Raw genomic sequence first — 22680 nt, 5'->3', positions numbered from 1 at the left:
TAATGATTAATCTCACGAAAGTTTATGAGTTTGTACGCTGTTTGTATAAAAAAATAGACGGAAACCAAATTTGATAAGTTTTTAAATAGTTAAAGGACTAAAATCGATAAGTGTATAGTTAAGGGACCATTTTAGACCTACTCCCATCGATGGGACTATTTATGGCCTTCTCTCTATTCTACTCAGACACACTGTATTAGTATTCTACTCACACACACTGTATTCTCCCTCCCAGCAACATAAAGTTTTTCAGTAGAACAACAGTACCATCACGCCCCCCCAACCCCACTACCCCAACACAGTCACAACAAAAACCAAACTGCACTGCATCTTTGATTCTTGAAAACCCCTTTCCACTCTTTAACTCTTAAAAGTACATTCTTTTTTCTATCCTTATGGATTCCCAAGGATCCCCACCGGTACACCACCCACCCCACCACCTCCAATCTCTACCACCCCACCACCCCCACCCTCACCCCCACCAACAAACACCCCTACATAACACAATGACACCACCCCACCCCCCAACCCCACCACCCCACCAACAAGAACAACAACCTAACAACTCCTACATCCTCCCCAACAACAACAACAACAACAACAACCACCACAACAACCTTAACATCCCAGCAAACAACATATTCCAACAACAACAACAACAACAACAACAAAACATACAACAATTTCCATTCAATTCAATTACTGGGCAAAATCCAAAACCAAATCTTGATTACTCTGATGGATCATCTACTAAGAAAAAAAGAGGCAGACCAAGAAAGTATACTGCTAATGATGGTAACAACATTGGTTTAGGCCTTAATCCAACTCCATTAACTCAAGTTTCTTCAGTTGATTCTGGTGGTGGTGGTGGTGGTGATAATGGTGCTGCTTCTTCAGAAAACCCGTCGAAGAAGGCCCGTGGTAGGCCACTGGGCTCGGGAAAGAAGCAGCAGCAAGAAACTTTAGGTATATATACATGTCTTCCTTATTGCTTCAATTATGTAGGATTTAACTTATATACACTGATAATATAAAGAATTAAGAGCTTTATGTAAATCTGTTTTCATTATTGCTTTTAAACTATGTATCTAGCTTCTAATTTGGGAAGGATTTAGCTTATATACATTGATAACATAAAGAGTTTAACTTATATACACCGATAATGTAAAGAATTAAGAATCCCGGAGACAAAAACACTAGGTGATTTATGTGTTAACCGGTACCTGTGGGAGGCAACAGGTATCGCTCTTGAAATTAGTCAAGGTGCCCGCAGGACAGCACGGTTATAAAAAAAGAAGTTAATGTAAAGAATTAAGAAAAAAACTAGAAGCTTTAGGTATATAACTTCATTATTGCCTTAATTATGTAACTAGCTTCTACTTTGGAAGGATTTAACTTATATACATTGACTTCGTAAGTGTAGTTACTACCTTATTTTTTCAGGTTATCAGTTCCACTTTTTGTGGACGGTTACATGTAGATAACATTACACTATGAATGCATATAAGTTAAACCCATATGATTAAATATAGGAGCGATTGAGCTTTGTACTGATTAAGAGTGCATTTACCATCTTGGTCAGAATGCCTAAAAATAGGAAACACAAGAGTGTGTTTACGCATCTTGATCCAGCCTTAGGTAAATTAAGTGTTTAATATTCAAGAGTGCGTTTACGCATCTTGATTAGAGATAAATCTGAGTGAGTGAGTGAGTCGGGCTGCGACTAGTTCAAAATCTGTTGCATAAACAAAAGAAAAGAGCGGGAAGAACCAAATGTAAGAGAGCAAGGTGGGTTGCGTATAAATCAAAACCCGTCGTCAAAAGATAAAATAAAAGAGCGCAAGTGAACATTATTTAGACGAGGGTGCGTTTACGCAACTTGGCTAAGAGAAACGGTAAATAATAGGCAATCCATGGTCGAATAAACACAATTTTATCCTACAGACTTACTAAGCCGAGTAAAGTCAATTTCAGCGACTGTGATAGAACCACGGGACTTTGGGTGCCTAACACCCTCCCGTCGGTCAACTTTCTCCTATTTGTTTTCATAATTCTTGTAACTATGTATGTAGCTTCTACTTTAGAAAGGATTTAACTCATAAACATTGATAAAGTAAGGATTTAACTCATAAACATTGATAAAGTAAACAATATAACTTATATACACTGATAATGTAAAGAATTAAGAAACAACCAGAAGCTTTAGGTATATATATGTCTTCATTATTGCTTAAATTATGTGCCTAGCTTCTAATTTGGGAAGATTTTACTTATATACAACGTGAAGAATTTAACTTATACACTGATAATGTAAAGAATTAAGAAATAAGTAGAAGCTTTAGGTATATATATACTCATTATTGCTTTAATTATGTATCTAGCTTCTAATTTCGGAAGGATTTGACTTATATACATTGATAACATAAAGAATTTAACTCATATACACTGCTAATGCAAAAATTTAAGAAACAGCTAGAAGCTTTAGGTATATGTGTCTTCATTTTTAATAATGTGATAGCTTCTAATTTGGGAAGGATTTAACTTATATGCACTGATATTGTAAAGAATTTAGAAACAACTAGAAGCTTTGGGTATATATGTCTTCATTATTGCTTCTAGTTTGGGAAGGATTTAACTCATATACATTGATACGTAAAGAATTTTAACTCTATCCGTGTAGTTACTATCTTATTTTTCAGGTTACTAATCACGCTTTTTATGGCCTGTTACATGTAGTTAACCTGACATTTACACTTTCAATGCATAGACCTTAAACTCATTTGGAAAATATATAAGCTAAATTTTAGGATTGCCTTTTTGTTTCCTCAACTTTCTCCTATATGTCTTCATAAATGCTGTAATTATGTTTCTAGCTTCAACTTTGGAAAGGATTTAAATTATATACACAGATAACATAGATAATGCAAAGAATTTTACTCCATTGGTGTATTCTGCTGTAGCAGGTAACTTGCCTTATTTTCCTTACTAATCCTACTTTTTATGGACGGTTATATAACCTGACATTTACACGATCAATGCATAGAAGTTAAACTCATTTGGAAAATATAGAAGCTAGATATTAAGATTGCCTTTTTGTTTCCTCAACTTTCTACACTATGTCCCATTTTGTTTGGCACTGTTTGTTTATCAGAGTCAGGTTGACCAACTTTAGGGGCCAAATGTTAATGATTACTGTAGCTTCTTAAAAGTTAAAAAATTAGCTATTTGGATACATCGAAAAGTACAATAAGTTGCAAATCTTGTAGGAAAAGTGAAAGAAAAATATTTTAAGATGTTGGTCAAAGTTCACTTAGTTTGAATCTTGGGAAGTAAATAGTGCCAAATATTCGATCCAGAGTGCTGTGTGCGGATTCATGGGAATCCAATAACTTATACTATGTATTAAAATATTAACTATATATTTATAAATATTTGAATGTGAACCCAGTTATTATTGTATATTAACTTAAAGTTTTGGATCCGCCTCTGATAGTGATTATATGGGGTTTCTTGATGGTTGGCAGGTGCAGTTGGATTTGGATTTACGCCACATTTAATCAATGTGAACATCGGGGAGGTAGAATATGTTTTGCTTATGGATATTTTAGTTAAAAGCATGCATTCTTTTACAGCATGTTTTACAAAACTCTGATTAACCTATGTATTTACAAATGCACGTCTCTGCATATTTTGTGCTGTATATTGTTGTTTCTGCAACAGGCTCGAGTTTTGAATTTCTTATGAGATAAAAAGGAAGAGATTAGTTTATTTCTGTATTTATATTTTTGTCGGCTTCCTTTCTCTGTCTTTTGGGTTGATACACCAATAATTAATTGATGGACTAGTATTCTAAGATGAAATAAAAGAACAAAACTACAAAATTTGGTGGAGTTTCTAACGGCGAAATTAAATGTATGCTTATGTGCAACTTTTCCAAGTTGCTATACAGTGGTTTGGGAAGGCTGAAACAGTTTTGGATCTTTTCTAAGTTGGAAATTGAAAAAATACTGTTTTAATAAGTTAACTTTTTGCCTTGCATGAGCTAAATATGGTAAACATCAGAGATTCGTTTGTGTGTTCTTTCCAATCATCATTATTCTTTTTCCTTTTATTTGTTTAGACCAGATCCTGTTCCTTCCATCTTAACGTCTCTTTTTAGTTGCAATTGATATTTGTTCTTCCTTGCCTCCTTATGTTTTAGGAAACCTGTACAATTTTTCATCTCAAACATTTTAGTTTATTACTCCTTCCTTCCCAATATGTGTCACTTTTTCCTTTTTAATTAGTCCCAAAAAGAAATGTTTAATAACAAATCAACTTTAAGCTTCCCAGTTTACCCTTAACTAGATGATATATAGCCACACAAATATCTATGACTTATTTTGGATCACAAGTTTTAGAAGTCTATCTTTCATTCTTAGCTCTGGACCCTGTCAAACATATTCACATAAATTGGCACGGAGGGAGTATGTAATAGTTATGTCTTACCCATAATCAAACTTCTTGTTTAAGGTTGACTTGTATTGAAGTCCCAGTCTTGTGAATTTTATGGTTGACTTTTCTATATGATAACAGGATATAGCGTCAAAGGTTATGTCTTTTTCACAGCAAGGACCACGGGCAATTTGTATTCTATCTGCAACTGGAGTCGTATGCAATGTTACCCTCCGGCAACCTTCAATGGGTGGTGGCACCGTGACTTATGAGGTCTGTATGAGTTTCAGCTTAAAGACACTTTACCCTTTCTGTTGCCTTTATGCTGAGGCTTGTGTGTTAGCTTATGCTTAATTGTAGTCTGTTTGTTCAAGCTTCCAAAATCTGCTAATTTTTAAAGAGTACTTTTGGAGAGTAGCAGTTGGTATTTGGTTAATCATTTTGAAAAGCACTTTTGCCAATATTTTGTAGTAATTTGTGCCTGGCCAAGGTTTCAGAAGTGCTTTTGGCGAAAAGCTACTTTTCTAGCTTTTTAGAAACAACTTATACTGCTATGCAAAAACACTTTTTTTTCTCTCTCTAAAAGCTTGGCAAAAGGACACAATTTTGTAAATTAAACATTTTTTGGAAAAAAAGAAGAAGCACTTTTGGCTTCCTAGAAGCATGGCCAAACAGGCCATTAGTCTATATGTATATGTTGCAGTCTTTTTACTGAAGTTTGCTGGTTGTGTGATCTGGAGATTTGATTTTCTGGCTTTTAATCAGATGTATACTTACGTAACAATCGCTTTTGACATTAGAGAAAAAAATCGGTAGAGTATGTCCTTTTAGATGTACTCCCTCTGGCCCATTTCTACCTATTACCTTTTAAAGTATCAATCAGTTTTCTTTAACTTCTATTTTCAAATACTTATGAGCCGTGTCTAGTAGAGTTCCAATTATGGGTATGTTGTGCACCATTTTTATGTACGTGGGAGGTTGCAGGACATATTAGGAATCTTTCCTTCCTATGATTCTTAAATCATCCGTCAAAGCTTAAAATGAGAATCTAGGTCTGCTCCTATCAATCTCACAAATGATTGACATTGACGTGGTGTTCAGAGAGCGCAAGGCTCAATGCGTTGGTGGTAACCAGTTGTATGAGATACAGTGAAGTAGGTATCAGTTAGACCCTCAATTGAAAACGAGATGATACATGTACGGCCATGAATAAGGCTGCGTAAACCCAAAATTTTCAGTTGAATACCAAGGGCTTGTTGTAGACGAAGATGAGGTGACGATATCACAAAATACTATGAGAACTGTATCAAGACTCAAGAAGAGTTGATACTAGTGAAAACGACTATGGAAACATCAGAAAGTATGTCTTTGAGTTACAGTTAGGTTTTGTTTGAAACATTAAGGCAGCCAATCACTGTGGTGGCTACCACAAATGAGATCAAACAAGGTAGAACTGACCACGTTCTAGGTGCTACCTGTTAGGATATCAACTCACAGTCCAACTTCCTCCCGCTTCTCTTTTCGGTGGGAGTTTTGGACTTGCTGTTTTTGTTTTTGTTTTTGTATCCCGCCCCGAGCATATATGTTTTATTAAGACTCTTTGTCAGTTTCTTTTAGAGGCTCATGACTTAGCCTAGTGGATGTTTATGAATTTCAGTCTGAGTGTTTTTATTTTAGATTCAGACTCGAATGATTAAGTATTATTAATTACATCGCCTTTTTAATCAAAATCAGACAATTCAGTCAAATTATCTTACAGTCAGTTAGATACAAGGGTTTGCTTGGCCGTAAGTTAAAACCGGGTGCCAATCATGTCCCACCCCAGATTTGGGGCGTGAAATTCTTATTTACTTTTCCCTTCTCCTAGTCCTTTTTTTCGGTTAGAAGCATTTTGCTCATAGGTATGATGAATGTACTCAAAGTGTGGATGAAACACAATAAAACCTTTCAACAGAGACTTCTTTTTGCTTTATGCAGCCTAGTTATTCCACTTGAGATATCAATTAGTAGTAGTTGGTTAATAAATTTTAGGTGTATCTGATGATTTTACTTTATGAAGGATTACCTTGTATCTTATATACTGTGCGCAAGTAGTTGGATGTGCAGTCTATTGCAAAAGTTGTGAAGCGTTTGCTGTATACTACTGCTTGAGTTTTTCTCAAGTGTGATCGTTGCGTGAATACTGATTGTCTTCTAATACACCTATTTAGCATGGGTCATCAAGCTTGGTGTTATTCTTTACATGCAGGGTCGATTTGAAATCATCTCATTATCGGGTTCATTCTTACTGTCAGAAAGTAATGGTAGCCGCAGCAGAACAGGTGGTCTAAGCGTGTCACTGTCTGGGCCAGATGGTAGAGTTTTGGGCGGTGGAGTTGCAGGAATGCTCATCGCTGCTACTCCTGTACAGGTGCTATTCTAACTAAAATTTCCTTTTATGGAGGTGGTTGTGTTTCGACATGAATTTCACTGGGAGAAAAATGTTGATGCCATTAATTCACTTAAAATACTATAAGTACCTTTGTCCTTGTCCGAGTGGCAGGTTCAAAATTTAAACTTGACGTTTTCAATCTTTAAGTTCATACTGTTGGACCTATTGAACTTTTGAAGGTAGCTGTTCAAATTTTAATATTTGTTGAAATTTTAGCAATTCTAAACATATCTATTAACACTTCGTGTTAAAAAATGAGTGGTTAGTTTACCACCCTCATGTTTGATACTTGCTAAAGATTTTTAGTTCACTACCAGGTGGTTGTGGGTAGCTTCATTGCGGAAAAGGAAAAGCCTAAGCCTAAGGCACCATCTTCAACTCCACCTCCGAATATGTTGAATTTTGGTGTTTCGGTAACCGAGGCGAGCTCTCCTTCCCCGGGTGCTTCAAGCGACTCATCCGATGAGAACGGTGGTAGCCCTCTCAGCCATGAACGGGGACCTTTTGGTAATGCTCCTCAACCAATGCACGGTATGCCAACGACGTATTGGGGCCAAACAATGTGAAAAAGCTTCCTTAAACTGACTCGACGTTCCAAATGGTATTTGACTTCTTGATTCCCCACGACTGAGTAGGCTCAAATTTTAGATGTTAGATCGAGTTCCTGACTTAAGCTTGCTTACAATTTTTTTTTTCTTTTCATTAGCTTTTTTCTACGCATAGTCTAGTATATGTTAGGTGACCTTTGGTTTTGTATCTGTTTATTCTCAGATTAACAAACCTGTTTTATTTGTAACTTGCAATTACCTTTTCTGCCATTAAAATGCTTTCTTTCTTATTATGAGCTTGGAAAAGGTGCAAATATACCCCTCGTTAGAAAAATTGTGCATATACACCCTTGGCGTTACACAAATGGCAAATATGCCTTTTTTGCTAATGATTTTTTTTTTTTAAAAAAAAAAATCATTTAGCTTGTGTTTTAATTAAAAAAATTACACGTGACTTTTAAAAAATAAGTCTATCCATTTTGTTCAGTAGACTTATTTTTCTAAATGCACGTAATTTTTTTTCTGGTCGGTCGGGTTTGGTTCAAGTGTTTAAATGGTTATAGGCCAAGTTCAGGTGGCTAGGTGGGATATTTGGACAAGTTTACGGAGCCATCTATGTATTTGGCCAAAAGCTAAACAAAATATGAGTATATATAAACCGTTATTCCTCTTGTTATGCATCGCTAGGACTATACATCACAGAATGAGTCTTGATAGAGGAACTTTTGTTTATCTATGCTTTAGGTAAGAGTAAAGGTTCTGAAATAATCCTATAAAAAGGTAAAAGGAACGGTTGTTTGTTTTGTTAAGCAACCTAATATTATTGAAGTATGCTAAACCATTGGATAAATTAAATCATAAGAGAGGCCATGCATAACAGTTTGAAATACAAAACATTAGCTTGAAGTTTAACGCAACAAATCTCATTATTGGTAAGATGTCGAATCAAGTTTGCTCTGCAAAGCAGTGTTATTGTTAGTTGCAGGAAGATGGATAGTATTTCCATTTAATGGAAGAAATGATGTTAGGCTTATTAGGAAGGACTGGAAATCGGAATTACAAATACTACAACAACAACAACAACCCAGTGAAATCTCACAACGTGGGGTCTGGGGAGGGTAGAGTGTATGCAGACCTTACTCCTACCAAGGTAGGACGGTTGTTTCCGAAAGACCCTCGGCTCAATAAAAAAAGCATAAAAAGAGGTCAGATAAGGCTAAGAGATTCAAAGCGATATGGAAATGAAATAACGCAAGCGACACAGATAACATAGGATAATCAAAGCACAGGAAATAACAGATAATAGCAGAAATCAGAGCACAAGAAATTATACTGCGATAATGCGACTACTAATAGGATAGGATAACGAGACTATCTACAAGCCTTCTACCCTAATCTGGGTCCTTCAAACCCTCCTATCTAAGGTCATGTCCTCGGTAAGCTGTAACTACGCCATGTCGTGTCTAATTACCTCTCCCCAATACTTCTTCGGCCTACCCCTACCTCGTCTGAAACCATCCATGGCCAACCTCTCACACCTCCGCACTGGGGCATCTGTGTCTCTCCTCTTCACATGCCCAAACCATCTCAATCTCGCTTCTCGCATCTTGTCTTCCACCGAGGCCACTCCCACCTTGTCCCGAATATCCTCATTCCTAATCCTATCACTCCTGGTGTGACCACACATCCATCTCAACATTCTCATCTCGGCAACTTTCATCTTTTGAACGTGAGAGATCTTAACTGGCCAACGCTCCGCCCCATACAACATAGTCGGTCTAACCACCACTTTGTAGAACTTGCCCAGGAAATCGGAATTACAGATATTTTAGTCAAATTTTCTCTTGATTTTTAGGAGTAAGTGAATTTCTTGATCCATGTGTCTAGGCCTAAAACATCGGCGGGAGTACTGACCTTGCTAGTAATTAAGGTTCTTAGGTATTATTATTATTATTATTATTATTATTATTATTATTATTATTATTATTATTATTATTATTATTATTTCTTAATTCTAAGCTAAAACACATAAACTCCCATGAAACAACAAAATTAATGTACATATATCATCATGACGTAGTTGAATACGAAAGATACTGCTTATACATAAATGTCGTTTAAATAATATTATGGTAGTAAGAAATACAACAACAACATACCTAGTGAAATCTCATAGTATGGGGTCTGGGGAGGGTAAAATGTACACAGACCTTACCCCCATCTCGGAAGATAGAGAGGCTGTTTCCGAAAGACCCTCGGCTCAAGAGAAAACATGATGAGAAAAGGTCAAATAAGCACAAACAGTTCAAAGCAATACGAAAATGAAACTAACGAAAGCGAAAAAAGCCATGATAAAACAGTCTAAGAAAAAAAGAAGCAGTAGCTACCACATATAAATACGATAATTGTGGTACAAGAAACAACATATAGTTGCACAAATCAAAGGATAAGAAAATGAAGATCAAAACTGCGACTACTAGTACGCCGGGATACGTGGGACTACCTTGTAGCCTTCTACCCTAATCTGAGTCTTCCATAGCCTCCTATCTAAGGTCATGTCCTCAGTAAGCTGGAACTGCGCCAAGTCTTGTCTAAGAACCTCTCCCCAATACTTCTTCGACCTACCTCTACCTCTTCTGAAACCATCCACAGCCAACCTCTCACACCTCAGCACTAGGACATCTGTGTCTCTCCTCTTCACATGCCCAAACCATCTCAGTCGCGCTTCCCGCATCTTGTCCTCCACCGATGCCACTCCCACTTTGTCTCGGATATCTTCATTCCTAATCCTATCTGGCCTGGTGTGCCCACACATCCATCACAACATTCTCATTTCCGCAACTTTCATCTTCTGGACGTGCGAGTTCTTTATTGCCCAGCACTCCGCCCCGTACAACAAAGTCGGTCTCACTACCACTTTGTAGAACTTTCCTTTAAGCTTTGGTGGCACCTTCTTATCACACAGCACTCCTGAAGCGAGCCTCAATTTCATCCACCCTGCACCAATACGTGTGTTATATCATCGTCAATATCCCCATTTCCTTGTATAATAGACCCAAGATACTTGAAACTTCCTTTCTTTTGGACGGCCTGGGTACCAAGCCTCACTTCCATGCCAGCCCCATGTGTCTCGTCACTGAACTTGCACTCCATGCACTCTGTCTTGGTCCTACTCAACTTGAACCCGTTAGACTCTAGAGTTTGTCTGCAAACTTCCAGCTTAGCATTCACTCCGTTGCGGCTCTCGTCAATCAGGACTATGTTATTCGTGAATAACATGCACCATGGCACCTCACCTTGAATTTGCCGCGTCAAACCATCCATCACCAAGGCAAATAAAAATGGGCTAAGAGCTGATCCCTGATGCAACCCCATTTCCACTGGGAAGTGTTCCGAGTCTCCTCCCACTGTCCTAACCCTAGTCTTGGCACCCTCATGCATGTCCTTGATCAATCTAATGTACGCCACAAGTACACCTCTAACCTCCAAGCATCTCCATAAAACCTCTCTTAGCACTTTGTCTAAGCCTTTTCTAGGTCGATGAAAACCATGTGTAAGTCTCTCTTCCTCTCCCTATACTGCTCCACCAGTCTCCTCACAAGATGAGTGGCTTCTGTAATCGAGCAGCCCGGCATGAATCCGAACTGGTTCTCTGAAATGGACACACCTCTCCTTACCCTCATCTCCACCACCCTTTCCCACACTTTCATAGTGTGACTTAGCAGCTTGATACCTCTATAGTTGTTGCAACTTTGAATGTCGCCCTTGTTCTTATACAAAGGAACCATCGTACTCCACCTCCATTCCTCGAGCATCTTCGTCGTCTTAAAATGACAATAAACAACCCAGTCAGCCACTCCAAACTTGCCCTGCTTACACTCTTCCAAAACTCCCCAAGGATCTCGTCAGGCCCGATCGCTCTTCCTCTACGCATCCTACGAACAACTCTTTTAACCTTCTCTACATTTATACTCCTACAATACCCAAAATCGCGACGCCTCTCAGAGTACTCCAAATCTCCCAACACAACCTCTCAGTCACCTTCTTCGTTCAAGAGTTTATGGAAGAATGACTGCCATCTCTGTCTAATGAGAGCATCCTCCACCAATACTTTTCCATCCTCATCCTTGACGCACTTTACTTGATCTAGATCCCATGCCTTCCTCTCCCTTTGTCACGCCCCAAAACCCACCCTAGACGTGACCGACATCCGACGTCATGAACAACATCAGAAGAACCTAAACAACACAATAACAATACTTGAACCCGCCAGGTTCAACATTCGCCTCCAACAGTTTATAAAATAAAGGTAAACGAATCACGCATATAAGAATTAAATCAGCGGAAGTCTTTAGTTATCTATACTTGTCAAACATAAGAACGTGCCCAAGAGTTAATCAATAACTCAATAACTACCCACAAATGCATACTAGGGAGCTTCTAAGATAAAGGATTAATAGTCTGACTCATCGGGACGCAGCCCGGACAACTAATGTAATAAATAAGTAAATCAATAGGGTGTCCCACGAATGAATGTGTGGCTCACCAAATTATCCGCAACAACAAGTCTTTCCTAAGCACCGGGAGTATCAAGAACCTGCTCTTCTCCGTTACCTAACATACCATAAAAAACAACAATGGTATGCCTGAGTACTTCGTACTCAGTGAGTGCCTCGGGGACAATGAATAATACGAAAATAAAGTAAAAATAATACATGAAGAAATCAGTCTTGAAAATCATATGAAACCAACGTAAGGACAGTTATTCAGTTTATGTATCTCAATAATAAGTATCAAAACCCATTTATAAAGCCTCATGTCAAGTTACAACTTCCAATATGCCTTTTTAATCAATTAAGATAGTCATCAACAATTCCATAAGAGAATAAGAATGTCACACATGCCAATACAGGCCCAAGAATCAAGCATATCGCGCATAGCGCACCACACCGGAACATATAATTCTATGTGGCTATCCTTCTTCCCGAATAGCTAGGCATAAATCACACCGGACTATGTAGTACGCGGTGGCTATCCTTCCTCCCGAATAGCTAGGCATAAATCACACCCCGGGTAGCGAACCCAGCGGTGGCCACTCTTCCTCCCGAATGGCTAGGCAATGACACACTAGGATCCATAGTGGCTACCCTTTCTCCCGAGTAGCTAGGCCAAACACAACAATAAAGTTCATAGCATAGAAGCCGATTCACAAATTGTCTCACAGCAGTCACACCATATATAACATTAAAGTTCGTTATGCCATGTCGAAAGAATAAGTCATTCCAATCAATGTTTTGAAAACATACAACTTCTTTACAAAGATTTCCATGTCCCAATTCACTAATGAGAATGTCATTACCAACTCTTAACTAGCATTACTAAGCATCTCCCATAGAGGAAAACATTCATAATATCTTATACATATACAGGGTTTATTACAATCTAGGTTTAATGTGGGTTTGTCCCCTCACACACATTAACCACCATTTAGACATGAACTAGGGTTCAAGAAACTTTTCCTCCCATTCATTAGAGAATCTTGAATAAAATTTATACTTCCGACAATAGTTTCAAAAAGTGATTTTCATCCAAAATAAGTTTTTAAAGGAGAGACATACATTAGGGTTTTGTATGAGAAGTTCACCCTTTTTATTCAATAAAGAACTTCCAAGAAAAGAAGTCATGCATTCCAAAATAAGGTTTTCAAAAGAGACATACCTTAATTTGTTAAACAAGGTTTAACAATTCACTTTTCTAATGAAGAACACCCAAACCTTAGCTTGAATCACTTTGGAAGGAATTATGTTGCAAACCCTAATTTTTGGTCACAAGAATCATGAAATTGATGTTAGAATGATTTAGTAATGTTAAGGATGCCCTTACCTTTGATTTGAAGACTTGGGGGAATGATTTTCGTCCTTAGGGTTGTTTAGAAAGTGGAAGAATAAACAAAACAAGGGTCCTTTTTATATTTTTCTGGTGAAAACGGGCCAAGGGACGCTCTGAAGGACGGACCGTCCTTCGTGTTACGGACCGTTCTTTGGACCGTCCCTTAGTGGAAATTTCCAGAGACTTTCTGGAAATTTTGGAGACGTTACGGTTCATGTTACGGCCCGTAACACGTGTTACGGTCCGTAACGTCTTACCGTTACACAGGCCAAATTTCCAGCGAGGACAGGCTTCAGTAAAACGGGCATAACCTTTTGTATGCAGCTTTGTTTGGGCTGGGCGACCTACCGTTGGAAAGATATTTAAAATATCTACAACTTTAATCAAGGAAGTTTTTCCAAATTCGCAACACATGTTCATGAAAATAGCCCATAAGACAGACCTACCAAAACTTAGGCGAATTTAAGAGCCCTTAAGAACTTCACTAGTTGGTTTGACTTCAAAACGACCATCCTCCATCCGAATTCATCAAGAATGGATTAATATAGATAAAATATCATCTTAACACTAGATTTTTATATATTCACACCTAGTTCAAGTTTACGGGGTGTTACACCCTTACCTTGGCTAGCCTGAATAACTTCTTATCCCCGCCTTTGTCCTCTAGTTCTGCATATAGGCGTTCAGAAGCTACCACTTTTCCCGCTGACACTGCCAACTTCGCTTCCTTTCTCGCAATCTTATACCTTTCCCTATTCGTCCGCTTTTCCTCCCCGTCTTTGCTATCTACCAACTTCGCATATGCCACTTTCTTTGCTTCCACCTTCCCTTGGGCTTCTCCATTCCACCACCAATCCCCTCGGTGCTCACCACGATGACCTCTCGAGACCTGCAGAACATCTCTAGCTGCTTTCCTAATGCAGTTGGCCGTCCTATCCCACATACTGTTCGCGTCCCCCCTACTCTCCCAAGCCCCCATATCCATCAACTTCTCCCCCATCTCCTGGGCACTAGACGATGTCAGACTCCCCCACCTGATCCTCTGCTGGTCATCCACGACCCTCTTTTTCTTCTTCCTCTTAATCTCCAAATCCATCACTTATGGTTGTAGGAAATATAAAAATAAAAATGTGTATCTTCTTTTTGGTTACTTGTTGATCTTTCTACAGTGAGTGATAAAAGTTGCAAATTCTTCAACATTTGGAAGTGTTGGTACGAGTCTGCCACCTAAATGAGTTGCATTTAGATCTAAACTTTAATAATGGGTTCACATTAATTTTTCTCCATTTGTGTATTATTATCACTGGTATGTTCCTCAATTGGAGAAAACGACCTTATGTTTGAGGTAGGTTCAAAATAGTTCCTTAAGTATGCACTTAATAGTTTTGGTCCTTTAAGTTTATCACAAGTTAACAAAAATAGTCTCTTACGTTTGACGGTAGGTCCAAAATAGTACCTTAAGTATGCACTTAACTGTTTTGGTCCTATAAGTTTGCCGAAAGTTAACACTTTTAGTCTTCAGCAAAAATTTACGTCAGATTCAACAGGAACTATGAAAAAAAAATGATTTAATTAGTCATAATACATAAACGGTCCCTCAAACTTAGCCTCCGCTGGCAAGTATGCCCTTCAATTCTGGGTGTGCATAAGTGGACACCTCAATTTGTCTCCACTTTGTTAGTTGAACACTCTAACTTATAAAATGATCATCTAGGCACCTCCAAATTTTATGTGCCGCGTCAGTATTTGTGTTTACGTGTTCAACTTTATACAAGTTGAGGTGCCTAATTGTGCACACCCAAATTTGGAGGGCATACTTGCCATCTAAGTTTGAGGGCCTGTTTATGTATTATGCCCAGCCTACTTGTTTCCCACTATAATTGGTTTCCCTAACTAAGCACAAAATTCGAATAAGCCCCTAATTGAAAAATCCTTTACTATTTATTTTCACAAACATTATCCTATTTGTTAAGCCTTATTTTGAATGGGTCCAAGATAGTTTGTAACTTCTCGGTTCTTCCAACTGGTATTAAAAGGGTTAGAGTCGTCACCTTATTTTTTTAGGAAAAAACAGGAAACCTATATGTATTTGTGTGTCTACTCCATTTTTAGTCCACGAAACCTATGAGATTCTAGATAGGGTTTTATTTACCCCGAGGGGAAGGTATTAAGCATCCCTCAGAGCTTGTCTGAAGATAGTCTTTAAACTTAGTTTAACTGAACACTAGAGGAGAATTATCTATCTGTTTATCATTATTATTACCTGTTTTTAAAATGTTGTGATTTCATTAAAAGCTACACTAGATGATTATATGCTAAGTATATACAGTGTATAAAAATGTATTTATACCAAGTATCAAGTATTTATAAAGAATATGCATTAAAAGAGAATATATAAAAGAGTATAAAGAGAATGTACCTCGTAAATATAAAAGTGTATTTGTTGGTATAAAGAATGTATATCCGTTAGTGTAAAGAATGTATACAACTATATAAAGAATGTATAAAAGAATGTAAGAGTATGTAAAATAAATATATCAAGTATATAAAGAATGTATGTCTATGTATATAAAGGAATGTAGGTATGTGAAACCTATAAAGAATGTATTTCAAATATAAAAGAGTGTATATCAATAAAAAAATGTATAAAAATTGTATAACTAGATATATCAATGCATAAAGAATGTAAGGAGACTTTAAGAATATTCATTAGTGTAGAGATCTTATATAACAAAAGAATTCAGAAAAAAGTGAAGTCGATTTGACTCGTTTCTACCGTTTCGTAAAAAAAAGTGTTTGTTTAATGAATATCCTATCAAAAGAATAAGGAACAAAGGATAGTAAAAAATTTTGGTAAAAAATAAGTATAAGGAATTATGTATAAAAAGAAAAAAAAAAAGAGTGAAATACAATGCCTTTAAAGAATGAAAGATTTGTGAATGGACGGCCTAGTATTTACCTAGCGTCAAAAATGTGGATTTAACTTAAGTAAAATATCTATTAGTGTATACGAACAATATATAATGTGTGTTGTATTAAAAGTGTATGAAGAATATAAAATAAAAGATGGACTAGTATTTTTGCCTAAACGCCAAGAGTGTGAATTTAATTAACAAAGAATTTATATCGAGTTAATCTAATCAATTTATGAAAGTGTAGACGACCTAAGTCTTGCCTAAAGCGAATAACGAACTTTAAATTAAACATATAAGCGACAAGTAATTAAATATCCCCGCCCAACATTAAAGTGAAGTTTTCACTACTCCGAGTTTATGTTTTGTACAATTTTAAATAACACGCGAGAGTAAATACAAACAAGGATTCGATGAAGTCTTCGGGTTCCTTCCGAGTGTCGTCTCCGGGTAACTGTATAAACACTTAGTAAAAGTGTTAGTAAGAGAATAAATAACTATCGAGTGAATTAAAGAAATAATGAATAAACTTAAAATAAAAACCCGTCTTTTGTACAGGGAAGACATTGGAAATCGACGAAAATTTCTTCATCGGCCAAAAGTGTAGTATTTGTAATAAATTGCAAGATGAAAGAAAAATGTATTGGTTAAAATAATTTGAAAAGTCAAGAAGTAAAGAATGTGACATAAAGTTTTAAAAAGGTGAATTGACGTAAAGTATTTCAAAAGTGATTTGACATAAAGTCTTAAAAAAGTGATTTGACATAAAGTCTTTAAAAAGGGGATTTGATAAAAGTGAGGGTGAAACTTGATTTGACCTTAGGATGTAGTGTCTGTAATGTGAAAGTGTATATGTAAATGATGTATATAAAAGAAATATATGGATATAAAAAAGAAAATATATGTAAATGTAAATATGATGTAGAGAAAATGTAAAGAGCAAAATGTGTAGAGAAAAAATAAAATAGGCATGTAGTGTGATGGTACAAAAAATGTAAAAGAAAATGCTCGAAAATGTATATATGCATAAAAAATTTTAAAAAAAATTGTAGAGACAACATAACAAAAATATAAAGATAATGTATGAAAAATATAAGGATAATGTAGAGACAATAAAGTGTATTCTCTTTAATGAAAAATTTCTCCCTTCTTCACTTAGTGGTTAGGTAAAATAAGTACGTACATTTATATGTATATAATGTATGGTAGAAAAATATATAAAAGAATATAGAGATGTAAAATAATGTAAAGGAAAAAATGTGGGTTAAATTGGAGAAAAGATGCATGAAAAATGTAGAGAAAATATATGAAGAAAATGTGGAGACAATGTATGAATAAATATAAACAAAATTCATGAATAAATGTAAAGACAATACATGAATAAGTGTAGAGACAAATGCATGAAAATATAAAGACAAATGCAAGAATAAATGTAAAGATAATGTATGAATAAAGACAAATGTATGAATGAATGTAAACACAAATGCATGAATAAATATAAAGACAGTGTATGTAATGTATATAAAAAAAATAAAGACAATGCATATAATAAATTTAAAGACAATGTATGAAAAAAGAAGAGAGGAAAAAATATAAAGAGAAGGGGAAGATGCTAGCCTTGCTAGTCTTCCTATGAAGAGAAAAATATGGAGAGTGAAGAGAGAAGAAAAAAATATATGTGAGGTAGTGTGAAGTGGTCGGGTTGGACGGAGGAGTGTGGTGAAAAAGATGAAGGGCAGTGTTTTCTGTTTGTGGGGGTTGTGGTGGCTGTTTCGCGGTCGGAACTCCGGCAAGCCCGTTGGAGAAGAGGAATGGCTTGGGTCGGCTAAAGAGAGGAGACCAATGGAGAAGATGAATTCTTTTGGGCTGTTGAGAAATTGTGAAGGCTAAGAGAGAATATGTGATCTGCAAAATTATGTGTGTGGAGAATACAAAGGCCTCTCTTTTCTTTATGATAAATACATAATAGCCCCTTCTATTGTCCAAAAAATAAAGCGTGACACCCCCTTGTCCCCCAGAAGCATATTGTAGTCCTTAGGTCTTTAATCAGTGGGTTTTTCATGCTTTTGTCCAAAGTATAAAAGTTTATTATATAGAGGATGAAAAATCCAACCCATCACTTTAAATGTCACATTTTAAAAAGGTGACAAGACCTTGACTTGATTGAATTTTTGCTCTGCGTTTAAAAATTAATTGCTCCGGTTTTCTCTGCACTGACGGACTGTACTAAAATATAGTTAATTAATACATGTATAAATAATAATGTAAGTATAAAATATAAATATTAATGTATAAGATACAAAACGTACGTGCTAAAAAATTAAGAAATGATTATTAACTGCACAAAAAATGGTAGTATTACGCTGTACATGTGCAAAAATAATGATTCTTAAAAATGCCAATAAATTGATAAAATTCCTAAAATAAGGATAATTATCGATAAATTGTCAAAAAATATAAAAATGTGTAAAAAAAAATGGTATTTCGTGCTCTTTAACGAATCAGGGCCACCAAAACGTTAATTTTAAGCACGGCGAGCCAAAATTAGGTGTCAACACTATTCATAGAATAAAACGCAACCCATACTTTAGTGTTCAATGGATCATGTTTGATCAACATGGTGGTACCTGACGAGTGTCTGGCATATATAAAATTTTACTTGTATTGTAATGACTCATTCGGTCGTTATGCGTGTTTTGATAGTTTTACCCCCGTCGACCTAGTTCCTGAGGTTATCGGGCGATTATAGTGAAAATTGAAAGAATTAGAACCCTAAGTGAAAACGTTTGACCAATAGTTGACTTTTGGGTAAACGGACCTTTTTCGAAATTCCGTCACATTCGTGAGGTCTGGAGGGTCATTTATGACTTGGTAGGGGTGGCTGATTTGGTTCCCGAGGCTTTCGGAGGCATTTTGGGTACTTGGTTGGAAATTTGACTATAACCATTTGGGGGTTGATCGAGTCAAGGTGACCTCCGTTGGGAATTTCGAGATCACGGATGGGTTCGTAGCATGTTTTTACTTATGTCTGCATGTTTGGTTTGTATCCGGAGGTCTCGGATGGATGTCGGGCTTTTTGGGTTGAACTTGGTGAAACTAAAATTTTCTGGTTTTCTGATGTGTCGCTCCGACATGAGTGGGTTAGCCCTTGCGGGTCCGCTTAAGAGGGACTTGACCAACCTGAGCGGAAGCTGAGTCATTTAATGAGAGCTACCTCAGCGGATAATTATCCGCCGAGACGGGATGGCGGAAGTGATACTTCCTTCGCCCCAGCGAAGATCGCTAAATCAGAAACCTTATTTGATTTCCCAATTTCGAATCATTTATCCCATTCACCAAAAACCTAATCCAAGAGAGTATTGTGGGCGATTTCTGAAGAAGTGTTGGTGTAATCATCTTGGGGTAAGTCCTTATGCCTTATTCTAGTATTTATTCTTGATCAATTAGTATCCATGGTGGTTGATGAACTAATGCGGACGATAGGTTATGGAAAACCTAGGCTATTGATTTAGAACCCTTTTGATCTAATTGAGTAATGATTGATTTAATCACTGTTTTCTGCTATCTAATCACGGGGTAATTAGATTCTAGGCTTAAATCTTCCTTGCTTCAAGAATTCAAATCATGAAATTAGGGTTTCTTTCTAAGTTGGGAATTTTTGGTGTAATTGATGAAATTGAAGAACCAATTATGGTTAGAATTTCATGAAATTAAGGAATATAACTATCTAGACTTTGAGTATGTAATCTCGCCCTTAATTTTCGATGTTGCCCTTGAGGTTCGTAAGGGGTATTTTGGGTAACTTGCACACCCGATTCTTTTTTCGAACAGTTGAATATTCTGTGGTCATTTACTTACTTAGAATTTGTAATTGTTAGACTTCAATCGTTCTGAGGTGCTTCAGAAAGAGAAGGCCCAGGTGGAGTAGTTTGTGGTGCCAGTTTGAAAATTGAGGTAGGTTACGACTTACTTTAGTGAGACTTTGATTAGTGAATCGTATGTATGCGTAGAAATGATGGGAGAAAGCATGTTAGGTCTTCGGACATGATGTTGGGATGAATATACAATTAGGTTGGTATGACTTCTGATTATGCGGGCTTGCCGTAGTTATTTTATGCATTGTTGATATGTGGTGTATTTGTTTATGTGATCGGAGTGGTGTGATGTGATAGATTCATTATGGTAATTGAAACTCGATGTTGATTCCATTTCCATGATTGTTGTGATTTATGCAAGTCTTGATGTGGCTTATGGTGTTTGTGACCTCCATAGCATGTTCATTGGCATTGATTGCATTTGATTTAGCATTCTTGCATTCATACACTCATACATGATGGAAATGGTGTGGAAGTGATTTGATGAAAGAAATGTGGAAATGACTTGATTAAAGAAAGGTGAAATCAGTGCGATGAAATATGGGATCGGGTTGCGTGCCGCAATAGATATGTATATATTTATGGGATTGGGTTGCATGCCGCAACGGTACATGGAAGCCATGGGTCCCATGCAGGTCATGACTATAGAGACGTTGATATTCCGTCCGGAGCATGTGTGTACAGAGTGAGTATTGGCCATTGCATTGCATGACGTCCATTTCATTGCATTGCATATATCATCATCACATCATACATCGATTGACTGGATTGTTGGTGGTACTTGTGTTGTGGTAACTTTGAGGAAATATTGGGAACTCGACAGACTTGTGTTTATGTGCTTCACCATAGGCGATGATTCAGTTGTGTGATGTTCTGTGACTTGAGTGATTATTATGTGCCTATCTGTTTAACTTGTTAATTCTGTGCTTATTATGCGTAAACTAATCTTAGTCGGCCTATGATGCTTACCAGTATGTTTGTGTACTGATATTACTCTTGCTGTACTTTTCCTAAGTGCATATTTTGAGGTAGGACCTTCATCGAGACCCCGTTTCTAGCCGAGATTCCGAGGGTGAGCCACCTTCCAGCCTGCAACCCTGGATTCCGAGATTCCGAGCGTGTGCCACCTTCCAGCCTGCAGCCTTGGATTCTATCTCTTATTGTCTACTATTCTATCTACTAGACAGTGTTCCTTTATGTTTCAGACTGGTGTACTATTCCTAGACTTGGTATTGATTAGTTGTTCTTGTACTAGTAACTTCACGTCCTTGGGTTGTATTTGACTTAGTATTTTCGCACTTAATATTTATGCTATGACTTAGACTCTTATGATTGATCTTGTTGTTCTTTTATTTTGTAAATTGGATAAGTAATGAAATGAGGGGATGGTATGCCCACCAGGGGGGATATAGTAGGTGCCATCACGACTATGCTAGTTGAGTCGTGACACATACTCTGTCAAATATTAGTATAGAAAAATGTCAAACCCACAGAGATTGGATTATCTATTCTACAAACATTTCTTATCTTAGTTGCTATTTGAGAAAGCCAGAAAGAGTTGAGTGGTGAATTAACTAATTTATAACTGTAAATAGAGAATAGAAAATTGTTTTGTTTTTCACAAATATGATGAAAAATGTTGGGATCCTAACTTCACTTGATATTCCTGTTATAAAGTAAATTCTTTTATTCTTCAATTTCTATTTCTCATAAATGTATAAAAGCCTCTCGCGATTACATTTATATATTATTACTAAAGTTGTGCAATTAAATGTACTCCTCTCGGTTATAAAAATTAATCGTCAAAGTAGTAATATTAGAGAGCCAAAATTATATGGTTAAACTAAAACATGCTCTTTTTAGTAAGTCCCTTTCGGTTCCCTTACTTGTTATAACTGGTTGCTACACTATTCGCCTCTTTCGATTACAACTAATAGTAGAGTTAGTTATAGCATAAAAAGAGATAGATGTCACTATATAAATATTAACAACCTATCAATACCGCACTTAACTGTATTAATTATTCTGCCTCTTTTGATTACAAGATTAGTAATACGTTAATATGAGTATATGATAGATAAATGTTAATAAATTAATAACATCTATCTGTAAAGCGAATAAAATATTTAAATGGAAAGATTTAGCTTAAGCATGTGAAATTGAGGAATAATATTTACTTTTATATAGAAATATCAAGATCCGTCATATTCCCAACACAAGATAAGTTACTCCATACTGGCGCTAGTATTGACAACGGAAATAGTCTTGTCCATTTAATTAGAAAATAGACAGAAATATTCAATAAGAATAGTTCTTCCTATTTAATTAAAATCTGGAACTTGAGTAATTTCCAACATTAGAAATAAAGCCAACTTAATGGCCAACTGGAAAAATTAGAGCAAAAAAAAAAAAAGAAAAAGGATTTAGAAAGGAAACTTTATGGAAACTGAATTCTGTTTTAGCTCTCCTCTGAATGCCCCCTCTTCCTTCGGGCAACATCCCATTTAATAGTCAAGCCATGGAAAGTTGGCTTTGGTTGCGACAACTTGTCTTGGTTTTGGTTATTGCTAAATATTTCTGTTAAGCGCTTT

General features: G+C 36.5%; 1 protein-coding gene across 1 annotated transcript; it reads left to right on the top strand.

Moving 5' to 3' along the window:
• The first annotated feature begins 218 nt into the window (after positions 1 to 218).
• Positions 219 to 7706, top strand: LOC132609737 (AT-hook motif nuclear-localized protein 10-like). Its single transcript, XM_060323874.1, has 5 exons — positions 219 to 966; positions 3525 to 3577; positions 4576 to 4707; positions 6683 to 6844; positions 7183 to 7706. The coding sequence occupies exons 1-5, from the start codon at positions 396 to 398 to the stop codon at positions 7429 to 7431; spliced, it is 1167 nt and encodes a 388-aa protein (XP_060179857.1). The 5' UTR covers positions 219 to 395; the 3' UTR covers positions 7432 to 7706.
• Positions 7707 to 22680: the final 14974 nt, after the last annotated feature.

Source organism: Lycium barbarum, chromosome 9 (assembly GCF_019175385.1).
Source record: "Lycium barbarum isolate Lr01 chromosome 9, ASM1917538v2, whole genome shotgun sequence".
In the NCBI taxonomy this organism is placed as follows: Eukaryota; Viridiplantae; Streptophyta; class Magnoliopsida; order Solanales; family Solanaceae; genus Lycium; species Lycium barbarum.
The sequence above is the reverse complement of the archived record's forward strand: the minus strand, read 5'-3'. Positions and strand labels throughout refer to the sequence as shown.

Coding starts and splice junctions, on each gene's coding strand:
- LOC132609737 (XM_060323874.1), top strand. CDS start 396: ATGGATTCCCAAGGATCCCCACCGGTACACCACCCACCCCACCACCTC. Junction 4,708..6,682: donor GTGGCACCGTGACTTATGAG/GTCTGTATGAGT, acceptor CTTTACATGCAG/GGTCGATTTGAAATCATCTC. Junction 6,845..7,182: donor TCGCTGCTACTCCTGTACAG/GTGCTATTCTAA, acceptor GTTCACTACCAG/GTGGTTGTGGGTAGCTTCAT.